At 42.5% G+C, this 13,323-nt stretch overlaps 1 protein-coding gene across 1 annotated transcript in view; it reads left to right on the top strand.

Moving 5' to 3' along the window:
* The first annotated feature begins 3,461 nt into the window (after positions 1-3,461).
* Positions 3,462-13,323, top strand: part of TLL1 (tolloid like 1) — a 202,162-nt gene continuing 192,300 nt past the window's right edge. Inside the window, exon 1 of the mRNA XM_045798693.2 lies at positions 3,462-4,310. Coding sequence (XP_045654649.1) covers positions 4,142-4,310 — 169 coding nt within the window. The 5' untranslated portion in view covers positions 3,462-4,141. The remainder of the gene's footprint in view (positions 4,311-13,323) is intronic.

Here is a 13,323-nt window from a genome sequence, read left to right on the forward strand (position 1 = left end):
TTAATACAAAGCAGGATTTTTTTTAAGTCTTGAAATAATAGTTTGAACCATATGAAATTGCCAGTATTTGCTGTTTTTAATTTGCAGATAAGACAATTTTGTAGGAGTCGGTCTCTCTGTATATACTATTTGGTTAACAGGTTCATAGTTTCTACCAGACAAAGGGAGTGAGACCAAGGGAGAGAGGGAAACACGTTTTATTCCATTCTCATCTGAATTATCTGTTTTTAAACAATGGACATGAGAAGGGTATATTCATGTATTACTTGGTTTCATAAAAAAAAAAACCTAGCTTTTCACAAAATGGCTAGATAAGAAAATAGACATCTTTTTTTTTTTTTTTTAGATTTATTTATTTAAAAGTGGGGCACCTGGGTGGCTCAGTCAGTTAAGCATCTGCCTTTGGCTTAGGTCATGATCTCAGGGTACTGGGATCGAGCCCCTCATCCAGCTCCCTGCTCAGTGGGGAGTCGGCGTCTCCTTCTGCCCCTCCCCCTGCTCTCACATGTGCTCTCTCTCTCTCTCAAATAAATAAAGTATTTTTTAAAAAGATTTATTTATTTATTTGAGAGAGAGCATGAGTGGGAGGGACAGAGGGAGATGGAGAGGAGGAGAGAACATGGGGAGGGGCAGAGGGAGAGAGAAAGAGCAAGCATTGGGGGGCAGAGGGGGAGAGAGGGAGAGAGCATGGGGGAGGGGCAGAGGGGAGAGAGGGAGAGAGAATACGGGGAGTAGAGGAAGAGGGAGAGAGAGGGAGGGAGAGAGGGAGAAATCACAGGGTTGGGGGAAAGGGCAGAGGGAAGGAAGAGGGAGAGAGAATCTTAAGTAGACTCCTCCTGAGTGCGGAGTCTGACCCAAGTCTCCATCTCAGGACCTTGAAATCCTGACCTGAGCATAAACAGAGTCAGACGCTTAACCACTATGCCACCTAGTCGCCCCGAAAATACACATTTCTAATTCACATTATCCACAGGGCAAGTTTATTTTAATTACTGTGATAGCAAACAGTATATACCAACTGGCATCGAGTACCTCTTGCTTCAGCTCTCTTGGGTGGCTTTATTGCCTAGATTGCTGGGGGCTGATGGGGTCCCGCTACAGGTGGTGATGGTGGTTAGGGGCAGTTGCCAGCTAGAAGCCAAGGTTACCTCAGCACGTGTCTTACTAAACGAATCAAACGCCTCTTTTTATCTTCCTGAGGTGACTGGATTCACATACTCTACATGTTTGTGGCTGCATTCTGACTGAGCATTCAACTCGTTGCTCACATGCATATTCTTGTTTTTCGTTTTCTTCAAATCCTTGCAAATTTATGTTTTTTTTAATGGGCAGAGCAAAATCTGTTGTTAGTTTGCAATCATAGCTACTATAGAAATAAAATTTAAAGGTAGGGATTTTATTACTGTCGAGTTAGATTTAATAAATATATTTTAAAATAATATAAGTAAATCAGGGATTGAGGCCTAGGAGATTGTGGTGTAAATAACTATTCTCTACAGCTATTTTAGGCATAAAAAAACATTTCTAATTTTGGATTTAAGGTTTTACTATGTCAATCATTCTAAATCTAGAATGTAAATTTATAAAATTGTGAAACTAATGATAAATTTTGTAAGAAATCCGTAGTAAGTACCATTATATAATGAGACAGATGTCCCTATATGTTAATTTTTTTTTTTTTCAGGAAAAATGAACATACTAACTCCTGCAAAGTAAGTGATGCTTCGGTAATCTCCAGGTACAAACTCTTGCAAATTTACCTACGGTAAAATAGTCTAAAGAGATATTTGCAGTCATCGAGATTAACAAGGGACATTTTCAAGATTTGGGGATAGCAAGTAGGGGTGGTTTCAGCAGCTCAAGAACAAGGATCCTCTAAAGGAAAGTTGCATTTTCCGGGCTTTCAGAAGGGCTAAGCAGAATACCTTCTTGTTTAGCCCTGCACTAGAGCAATACCATTATTAATTATGCAAACCTTTTTTTTTTTGGATGGGTAAAAGAATTTGAGAATGACTCAGCAAGAGATTTCAAAATCAAATACCTCTATCTACTTATTGAACACGTTCTTTTCAGATCTGCTCTCTGTTCTGTGACCTGGGGTTAAAAGTTTGAGATCTACAGAGGGAAGGCTCCATTACTGCATTGGCCTCCGAGAAAGCCCCCGTTTTGCCAGGAATATCAAATCAGTTCTACCAAGTCCTCCCATCCTTTTAGTCTTAGTTTAAGTTGGAAATAGATGATACTTCTTCAAGTTTAGCTTCCGATTTTTCTTTAACAACCACAAAACCTGGTCAAATCCCCTAACCTAACTGGGTCTACCTGTCAAAAGTATGTGTGTGGGTGGGAGGGTGGTTACTTTCACATTTTCATCTAGACAACACTGTATATTGATGGTAACTTGGAAAAGGGGGACATTTAAATGTTAAAGATGTAAAGCCAACAGAAGATTTTTTTACAAGTCCCTGCTAAAGTGACAGTTCAAGATTTAGTTGGAAAAGGCAAGACTCCCAATCACCAGTCTGGGGGAGGAGAAGTCCTCTCACCTATTTTGGAAACTACTTGCAGATGTGGGGAAACCACTGAATTGCTCACAACAGGGGTTTTGCAGAGATTTCCTCTGATTTTTTTTCCTTCCCAATTTCCCACAACCTGTGTTTGTCTTGCGTCTGCTAGGCTGACATGTGGTTTACCTCGCTGATCCTGCTGCCAGGTTTTACACACTCTCCTCAGAAGTAAAACAACTGAAGCCGAAGGATACTGAGCAACTCCGGGCATGGGCGCCAGAACTGTCACAGAAAATTTGCTTCCCGAGTATTCCTTCCAACTTCCCTTCCTGCGCCCACGTGAGCCATAGCGCCAGCCCATCAGCAAGGTCTTAGCGTTTCCTGCTGCTGCAATCTGTAACTTGATTTTGGATTTTTTTTTTTTAATTGCAGTTCTGGGGATCTTAGTTCTTAGCAAAACTTCATTGGTTGGGGGACTTTTAAAGCAGTCTATTTCCTCACCCAAGTCCGCGAAGGCTCAGACACTTTTCCTCCATTCCCGGGCTGCGCTAAGGTTAAACCGCAGCAAAGGAAAGAAACACACACCCGCTGTTTATTTGGGGGGAGGGGAAGTAGAGGTTTGCAGCTAAGTTATCACGATCCTTCGCGCCACCCCCGGTCTGGCACTCTTGGCTGACACGTACATCATCTATTAATTGCTGTTCGCGGACGCAGATACATAATATATTCATTTTTATCTTTAGTCAAATATAAATGGAATTGTCAGCGCGCTCGTGTCTGTTTGTTTGTATAAGGCTATCAAAAGAAGTCAGAGAGGAGGCTGTGGCCCGGATCCTGACCCTGATTGTATGAATAAGTAAGCAGGATGCAAGTGATTGGGTTAGATGCTGCGAAGATTTTTTTTTTTTTTTCAAGTTAGGAAGAGGGTAAAAAGACAGCCTGGGGTGGGGTGGGGGAGGCAAACGGTGCATCCCCAAATCCTCACACTTTTGCTCTTTTCAGTCAGTTGCTTTGCTGGCTTCTGCAGGCTTTTAAGGTCTCGCTGCGTAGAAATGCCTGCCCCCCACCCCCTTCCTCGGTCTCCCCTTTCAGTTCAGATGTGCTGATGTGCAGACCGGATTCATCTTCCCCGAGCGGCGGCGGCGGCGGCGGCGGGCGCAGGCGGCGGCGGCAGCTCGCGCTCTACCGCCGGGTCCTGGCAGCGGCGGGGGCGCGGCGCGGGAGCCCGAGCTTCGGTGGCAGCTAAGCCCGCGGGGCGCCGCTCGCCCAGCCGCGGCCGCGGGAAGTTCGGCCGCCAGAAGGACGACCTGGCAGGCAGCGAGCGCCCGCTCCGCCAGAGCCGAGTTTGCCCGCAGCTGCCCCTCCCCGTCTCCCGGAGCCGAGCTCCTTACCTGCCCTCCGCCCACCCGCGGGCCCCTAGCCAACTTCTCCCTGCAACTGGGGGTAACAGGCACTTCTTGCCCTCTCTACTGTCCCGACGGCATCCGTATGTCTCCGGACACCTGAACACCCCAGTGTCGGCGAGGAGCCTCCCGGTAGGGAGAGGAGCACCGGTTCCCCTCGCACCGCACATCAGCGCGGACCGCCGACGCCTCACCTCCGGGTCCCGTCCCTTCCTTTTCCTCCAGGGGAAGAGGATGGGGTTGGAAACGCTTCCCCCGAGGATGCTCGTGTGGCTGGTGGCCTCGGGGATTGTTTTCTACGGGGAGCTTTGGGTCTGCGCTGGCCTCGATTATGATTACACTTTTGATGGGAACGAAGAGGATAAAGCGGAGACGATAGATTACAAGGACCCTTGTAAAGCCGGTAAGTGCCTCTCGGGACGGTGGCTTGCGGGGGGCCGCCGCGCGCTGGATTTCCGAGGGGTGGCGGTGGGAGCTCACCTGTTTCCTTCCCTCTCTCGCCAGCCCCTCCGTCGCTCCATCTCTTGCCCTCTTTTCCTTCCCCACCCCACCCCCAAGTGGCAGTCGCCAGGGCCCGAGTTGACTGGAGTTCTGTGCTAGTGGGATCGAATGCCAAGCTCCCGGTTTCCAGTTTGGAAAAAACGTCCAGAGTTCGGATTCCCTTCCCCTCCCCCAGCAAAATGAAACAAGCCGTAAACATAGCTGGCTTGTCGTGGGTTTTAAATACCAGCACTCGGCGGGCTATATGCATCTGGAGGGGACTACACGTCCTCTTTGTTCCAGGGTGCGGTTCCCCAGTGTTCGCCTGAGATCGAGTTGGTTAGAGTTCCCCAAAAGATGGGTGGGGATGGAATTGCTACCTCGGGACACCTTTGCTCCCTCTTTTGCCAGGGGTTTCACGTGTGGGATCCAGGAAAGAAGGGGATTGTGACGACCTTGGAAGCTCTCACGCTAGATGGAATTCTAATGCATTTGCCCATTTAAAAGAAACCTTAAAAAAAAGAGTCCAAGTTGTTACCCCATTCAAACTTGCGCCTTCCTTCCTGTGTTCACCCCCGGGAACTGCAGTTTGACCTGCACTGCCTGAAGCTCCGCTTCTCCTCGCGCGTTCCGGAGCGCCCCGGGACCCTCCCCTCTCCCCCACGCGGCCAGTGCCTCTGCGGGTCTCCGCTCGCGCTCTGGGCGGCGCTTCACTCCTGCCGCCTCAGGTCCGAGCCGCACGTGCGGCCGCCGGCGACCACGTGAGCGCAGCGTCCCGGGACTCCAGGGGCCTCCAGGTCCCTGGCCCTGCGGAGTTGAGGTTGAGGTGACCCGAATTCATTGTGGACTCACGACCAACTTCGGAAGGAGGGTTACCAGGGTTGCTGGGGCCGACTTCGTAGAGTTGTTTGTAAGCTGAAGGCACGTTCTGTCCCGTCTCTAGAGGTGTGGGCTTTGGCGAAGCAAAGAGGAAGGGAGTGAGTGGGCAAAGTACCCAAACTACCTCTGCCTCTGCGGATTCTGTGCGGGCTTGGTCGGTATGTGACTGCGATTTCTTTCCCTTTCATAGCCAGGTAATCCTTATTCAACCTTTCTTGGTCCTGAAGGAAGGAGAAACGCACACAGTGAAGGAAAATGCTGGAAACTCCCTTGTTAATTTGTACCGTTGATGACACATTGCTCTGACAAGGAACTTACGCGTGTTCCGTGCACACTATCAGATCTTTCTTGGTGCGCTTTTACTGGAGATGGTTATTCAAAACTTGGAGTAGCTTAGTAGAAACTTGTCAGTCTGGAACTCAGAATTGTGATTTAATTCAGTTTTGTTTATGTTTCCTCCTATCACCTTTAACATTCAGTCTATCCCACCAGAAGTTTCTTGGGCCTTCCCGGATGGTTTGGGGAACAAGACACCATTCTGCTGTGATGGGTGACTAGTGGCTGGACAGCTAGAATTCAGTACCACATAACTCCCCAAACATACTTTTTATTGAGAAATTAATTTTGAATCATGTTTGCAACTGGGTGAAAATTGTGTACTTTCTTGTGTAAGGTTGATGTGAAGTGTTATTTCTAAAGATTGTCCAGGAAAATATCTATTCTGATGCTTTGATGTATGAAAGATTTGACCAGCTATTAATATGAAAAGAACAGTGCATATGTATACATTGGCTTGATTTCAGGAAAATAAGTATAGTTTTCTATACAGATTCAAGTAAAAGTTTATGCCTTTTAAAAATCATTAATTTCATATATGAATATAAGAAGTGTCAAAAATTAGCTAATGCTATTTTCAGAAATTTTGTTGTTTAGGCTTACATTAGAAATTGTCCAGAATAAGGTTCTGTGAACATAACTTTTTTTTTTAAGAATGTTTTTGATTTTAAAATTTAAGTGATTGCACCCTGTGTATTGAAATCTGCCTCAAGCATAAATGTTTATTATCCTCAGCAAATGAACAACTAGGACAAGAAAAAAAAACCCTTTAAGAGCATTTACTTTTGTTTTTTCTTTAATACTGGTTTATTCTAGAGCATAACCTTTGAGTGCAAGAGGCATACCTATGTATATGTGTATATTGTATATGTATAATGAAAGAAAAATAAGAATGGCCCAAGTGGAAGGCTGAGAAGTATATCCAAAATCTGAGATCACTTTTTAAATGGTCAGCCCTGCTTTTTAAATTTAGTGACATGAAAGGCTTTAATTTACCATCTTGGCTAAAGAGTAGCAAAATCTTTATTTTTGTCTTTTCTTTTTCTTTCTTCTTCTTTTTTTTTTTTGTGGCCTCCTTTTGGCACTGTATAAGACAAGTAAAAGTTGTAATAACAGGAAAAAAATTAAATAGCACATTGAACTCCCAAGCAAGATTCAAAAAAGGTCACTAAAATAAGAAAGATGAGGACAGATATGTGAAAGAAGGCCACACAAAAGCAAGAGAGGGTGCTCTCCAGATTCTGGGGCCCCTTTGATCTGCCCTTTCCAAAGAGCAGAGTGGAGGGCATGGACCATAAAATAAAGTGTCCTTTCTGAACTTCTCTAGCAAGATCCTAATTTTCCTCAAAGTATACAATGGCTTGATGTCATAATGACTAACATAGCTTTATAGTTTCAAAGCATTTTTAAGTACATTATTTCAGCTCAACACAACAGCCCAATATGGTGGAATTTGTTAATCTTCCCATTACACAGATAGGAAAACAGATGCTCCAGAAGGTCAACTAGTTGTTAATTATCCAGAACTTGATTTGAAGTCTCCTGGCTGCAAAACCTGGCATGAAATTAGATAGATGGATAGATAGATAGATAGATAGATAGATAGATGAAATAATTACACTGCATTCTTAGCTGGCCTTTTGGAGGCCTTCCTTGAAATGCAAACAATAAAAATTTGTCCAGGTTTACCTAGAGTCTAGACTAATAGAAGTGCAGTTACTTTCATATCTGATAAGCATGAAATGACTAAGAACATAGTTTCATCTTTTCCAAACCCAATTACAATATAAAGGCTTTGAGGAAAGAGATCATACCTAATTTTTAATGTTTATCATAGGAATAGAATACCACTGTTTGTATCTAGTAAGTTCTCAATTCCTTCTCAATATCTATAGACTATAAATATTGATATTTATCCCTTTTCTACAGACTTCTAGCCAGTAATGTTACCCGAGAAGAAATATTCTTAATGTAACTTGTTAATATATTTGTGAAACAATATAATTTTATACCTATGAGAACTCTAATTTCAAGTGCATGAAACTATTAGACAGAAAGGAAGCCTTGTGTTAATGTAATTGAACTTTCACTTAGAAAGATAATTTGGTATAAGTGAAAGTAGGTGAGTTAGTGCAGCACAACTTCAGATGTATTTATATAGCCGAATCCATTAGGACAGAATATAGGTAATTAATCTCTCTCTCTCTAGATAAACACAAAGATGCAGATAATTCAAAGGGATATCTGATTGTCTTTCTTCAGCATAGTACATAGTCATCTGAGTTTGCAATCTTACTCTCTCTAGTTCAGAAGGTTCCTGAGGGACACTGGGAAGCTGATGCTGCAGGAAGTCATTCCAGAACAGAGATTGAGGTATCCCGTTTCAGTGTTGTACTGTTCCAATAGGTGTTAATCAGAGTATTAATATCTGTGAAGAGCCTGGGCAAATTCAGTGTGCAAGTTAATCTCCCAGATTTGTCTGGAGATTACCTGGAAAAACAGAGACCTGATAAACCAACTCTGTATTCCCTGCCTCCCTCCCTTCCTTCTTTTCTCTTTTTGTATTTAAGGGGATATCGGGAAAGCTCAGGCAATGCAAATAAAATATGTAATAAAGGGGATTGAAGAATTTAGTATTTTGAATGATAGGTAGAGGCTGAGAAGACTGATGACGTAGAATGTTTGTCTAGAAGCTTGTCTTTATCCTTTTGGACAAGTGTGAATACCCTGAAAAAAAAAAAAAAACAAGAAAGCTATCTTGAATCTTCTGAGTAAATGTCTCCTTTTCCTGGAAAAAACCCAAACATGATTAAAGGTCAGTGACTTGCAAGGTTATATTTGCCTTTAGAGTGGCATATGCAAGCCTGTTTACATAGAAATAGGCTTTTGACCTCATAAAAGATTCTTCTTTCTGCTGTTCTTTATAATCAGTGTCCCAGGGTCCTACAATACTGATTCTTGGGATGATTTTCCTAAATTTATAATCTCTTGGTAAGATCCTCTCATTCTTTTGGTCCTCAGTATACTTCCTAGCTTCAGAGTCAGCCTCCTAGGTATGACATTTTAGAATTTGATGTTCAACCCTGTGTTGACTTAATTCTTTCCTAATATTAAATATTGACGCGTATATTTCTTGGTCAGCACCTCTGTCGGTTGCCAAACCCTCATGTTGCAAATGCGTTTCATAGAGCGGCTTCTCTTCACCAGCCTCTCTTCTTTTTTAGTTTTCATTCCTTAGATCTTGTTTTTTCTTTTTCCTCCTCCTGCTTCTGATGCCAACTCGGAGGTGGCCAAAGTACAGTTTTTGCAAAAGGGATGGGTAGACATTATGTTCTGTATATTTGAATTCTGTTCATCATTAGCCAGTAGTGATTCTGTCACCCTTCTTGTGAGGATCCACATCCATTTTTGGCCCACAAATGGCAGTTCCTGTTACTAGCTATGAATTAGATAGACTATTTCTTTTCTTAAATATATCCCCATAGAGTCAGCCAGCTTTGAAGCTCCTTTTTGTTTGTTTACACATAGTCCCCTGAGATCTGCCTATTTTTTGCCCCCAATGAGGGTACTGTCATTTGCAAGTTCAAAATCTAGCTGGAATCCCTTCACTGAGGCAGTTCGGGTAGTAATTAATGGAATCTTTATGATTTCTAGCTTAGTAGGTGCTGTTTGAGGCCTCCCTTCTCTGTTTAGGCCTCCTTAGTCTATGGTGGAACCGTTTAAAGTGTGTAAGAGCCCCTCAAAGGCTTTTTGAGAAAGTTAGTATATAATTCCACACTTTTCCTCTTGCCATCATGATGGCTCACTTTTCTATGAAAGCCTAATGTATGTCATGTATCGTTTCTTCTGCAGAAACCATATTGTCTTCCCTTGTGGTATATGTAAGAATCCTATTTTTGTACATCTTAGCAGCTTCCCCTGATTTAAAATTTAGTCTCACTTGCCTGTAGTTAACATCACATTCTTTGTGAACCTTAAGAACGTTAGTCACATTAATGATCCCTTAGGCCTCTTCATCAGCAAGTGTATTGGACAGAGGTTAGCCTTTAAATTTTTCTAGAGCTCAGGTAGATGTTATCAGGAGCTAGGGATGTACTGTCATTACTTTTTTTCTTTTTAGAGTATTATCTATTGTTTTTAATAGTACTTTGGATCCATCTGCTTAAAACATTTAAAACTAGGACCTCCCTAAGCTTTTCTAAGAATGCTTGGAAAAGATAGAGGTAAATAATCCATTTAAAACGTGGCCTTGCACATCCTGCTGGGACCATCTGGTGTCTGGGGAGGTGGGGGAAGGGGGCCATGCTGCTCCCCTGAACTGTAGGAAAGCCCCCTGCAGCATCTTGAGCCCACAGCTAGGCCTGGGCCAGGCCGAGGCTCAGGTGCCTGGCAAGGTTTCTGGGGATGTAGGCTATCCTCTACTGGGGGAATTTTGAGGCCTCTTACAGTTCTTTCATATTCCAAGATCTGGAATTAATCCTGGACTTATCCTTCCTAAATGAAGGAGTGAAGAGTCCTCTCCGCAACCCTGGATCCAGTAGAATGATTTAGCAATATGGCTTAGTGGTTTATTTCCTTTAGTTATCTATTGAATAATGATGCTTAGGGAGGAACATTAAAAAAAAATTTATAGCCTTACAGCTATGGAAGGAATTGCATAGAATGTGTTCTTTCCCAGAAAGCAGGAGGGAGGGAATCCCTTGCTTTTTATTTAGTTCTTGCCATTGTCAGCCCTGCAAATGCGATATTGACTATTAGATTTGAGACATTGTGGGTTGGCTAATGGAATGCTTGTTTTGTCAGCTCTTTACAAAATGTGTGCTAATCCTGTCAAGCTGTTTTAAGGAGCTCAGCTATATATTTGTATTAAGAAGTATTGTAAATTAGGTGTTAATTGAAATCCAGAAAGTGAACCAAGCCGGCTTACTCAGCTCCTCTCTTGCAATTTATATTTATAGTTTGAGCTAAAGTATTTGCTATGGGCCCTATTAAAAAAAAAAAAAAACTTCCTTGAATGACAATAATTCTAAAAAGTTGAAACCATACATTAAGGTCAGAAGCGCTTCCACATATATTATTTTTCCCAAGCAAAATCTAATGTTGTATATCAGTATCCTACTCAAAGCATGCACCTTACTGTTTAAAAAAGATATTTCAACAGTTTTTAACACACTACACCATTTTACAAACCAGGGGAGTGATGTGGGGATGGAGTCACAAAGCATACGTTTACTCTCGGCATTTGATATCTTTCCTGTGTTGTGAACTTCCTATTGATGATATTTAATTCGTGTGTTGGGGGAGGCAGAGGTGGAGGTGTCGGAGGGTAGAAGTTTCTTCATTCTTTACATTTCTCATCTGTGTTCAACTGCTAGCACATGGATTGTGTACACAGGGACTCCTCGAATGGCCCCTGGCCTCGGAGCCCATCTCAGCATTTTTGAGCTCTGTTCTTTGGCCATGAGTGGATTTGAAGTGTGTATTAGGGTAATGTCTATTCTTGAGCAGCATTGGGAACCCCCTTGGCATCAGTTCTGTGGACTAGCGATACTGAAAGGATGGTGCTCCAGTCCTCTGGGCTGATCTTTCTGACCACAAGTACCTGGTAGATGAGAGTTTGTGATATATTTTTTAAATATTTTATTTATTTATTTGAGAGAGAGAGAGAGAGCATGAGCAGGGGGAGGGGCAGAGGGAGAGGGAGAAGCAGGCTCCCCACTGAGCAGGGAGCCTGATGTGAGGCTTGATCCCAGGACCCTGAGACCAAGACCTGAGCCAAAAGCAGATGTTTAACCGACTGAACCACCCAGGTGCTCCGAGAGTTTATGATATTTTCTGTTTTGTAGTCAGATTATTGTGTTATTAAGTATACCTCATAGGTGAAGCTAAACTTTTGAAATACCCCAGGAAAGAACATCATGCGTAACTAGAAAACAGCCGCGTGGAGAACTTTCAAGAGAATGAATTCTTGGACCCCATAGACTTCACATATCTAGGAATTGCCTTTGTGACTCGTGTCAAAATAACATAGTTCCTATTTTCACATTAAACAATTTAAATGGTTTCCTATCTTCACTGTATCTCCATCAATTAATATTATTGTTACCCCTTTTGGACCCATGCGGAAACAGACTCAGAAGGTTCAGCGGCCAGACAGTCATGACAGTTGCTAAGTGGCGAGAACTTGAACCCAGGTTCTGTATTTCAGATGCCTTTCTTTCTTTGAATGCCAGGCACTGGCTTTTCAGCCAGTACAAATGTACTCAGACTGGCAATTGAAGTGATGGTGTTTGTGCCATGGGCATCTATCCACTGCAGCAAATATTTTCTTTGGTGAGAATACATCTTGTCTTCGATATTCTTGCATTTTTTGACCCATCTACTGTATTGTCAGAGTAAGGCCGGTATTTTCAATTGCATGGAATATAGGGCAGACCCTAGTCCCTTCCAAAAGAGTATTCTCTAAGTGTGGAGAGTTGCAAATGGCATGCCCACTGATGTATGGGACAAATAAAAATGCATATGATTAATTTTAATAGAGTTAGAGAAATATGTGAGTGCTAAATAGTGTCAGGGAGACACTGCTGCCCATTGTGTCAAGTATTTAATTGTGACAGCAGGCTCTTCATGTCGATTAAGGCAGAGGCTGAGCTGGATTTGAGCAGAACTCCGTCATTAGTGTCCCGTTCTTGGCACGGGTTTTGACGTTTTGTGTGGTATGTGTTAAACTGTTTCACACTTTAGATTTGCTGTCTGAGTATTCATTCAATGCATGATTATGAGCCCATAAAGAGTGTGAAGAACATCCTTTCAAATGCAGGCGATGCAGGAAAGTGGTTTACTGTGTACATTATGTATGTAAATGATGTGTGAATGCCTTTGAGAAAACAAATATGCTGTGAGAAGGTTCTTAAATAACTTTATCTTTTCAATCCTAACTTGTCTAAAAGCCCTAAGGTCAAAAGCTTGAAAGCTTTGGGGGATCATAGGGTTAACTAAACTTCTTAGAACTCCAGTGTGGTTTCCTAAGACTAGGAAGTCTGGCATGTTCAAAATATATACTTCATGTAATATTTACTAAATTACAATTTCTTTGAAGAAAACATGCTACTTTTAGCAAATTATCATGTATTCTAGGAGGAAGAGTTCCTGCTTGTATTTTTTTCTCAGACAAATGGGTAAGAACAGAATCTGGTGAAACAGGCTTCCCTTTTCTGTTTTCTTCTTTTCCAAACCTAAGAACCAAGGGGATGCTTTTCTTTTATATGTACTTTTTAGTCCCAGGGGAAGAAATAGTATATATCTGGACCTGGGTAGACTGTGGCCTGCAGGCAGCGACCAGGGGAGGAATAATTAGGATGTGCCATTTGGAATGGGTAACGGAAGTAATGACCTAAATCAGGGGTTTGTGTTGCCTTCTGTTTCTGTGGGGAAAGAGATTTGTGAGATTTGCTGGGTAAACTGGTGACCAAGAGTCAAATACAGAAAGAAAGATTTGATTATAAGATACACCTCCAGTGTGTCCAGGATTAAAACATTTACAGTAGGAAGAGATTTCCAGTGTGTAATGATGGGAGGGGCTACATATATAAAACTGTATGCAGTATGAAGAAAGTACCCTATAACATATCTTATTTCTATATTGAATGATACCTGTAGCTTAGTGTTTTAAGATAACTTACCATATGTCACCCACTGGTAGAATCAGAATTTGAATCCAG

The sequence above is a fragment of the Ursus americanus genome, chromosome 13 (assembly GCF_024610735.1).
Source record: "Ursus americanus isolate L20-20 chromosome 13, mUrsAme1.1.p, whole genome shotgun sequence".
NCBI classification, from domain to species: Eukaryota; Metazoa; Chordata; class Mammalia; order Carnivora; family Ursidae; genus Ursus; species Ursus americanus.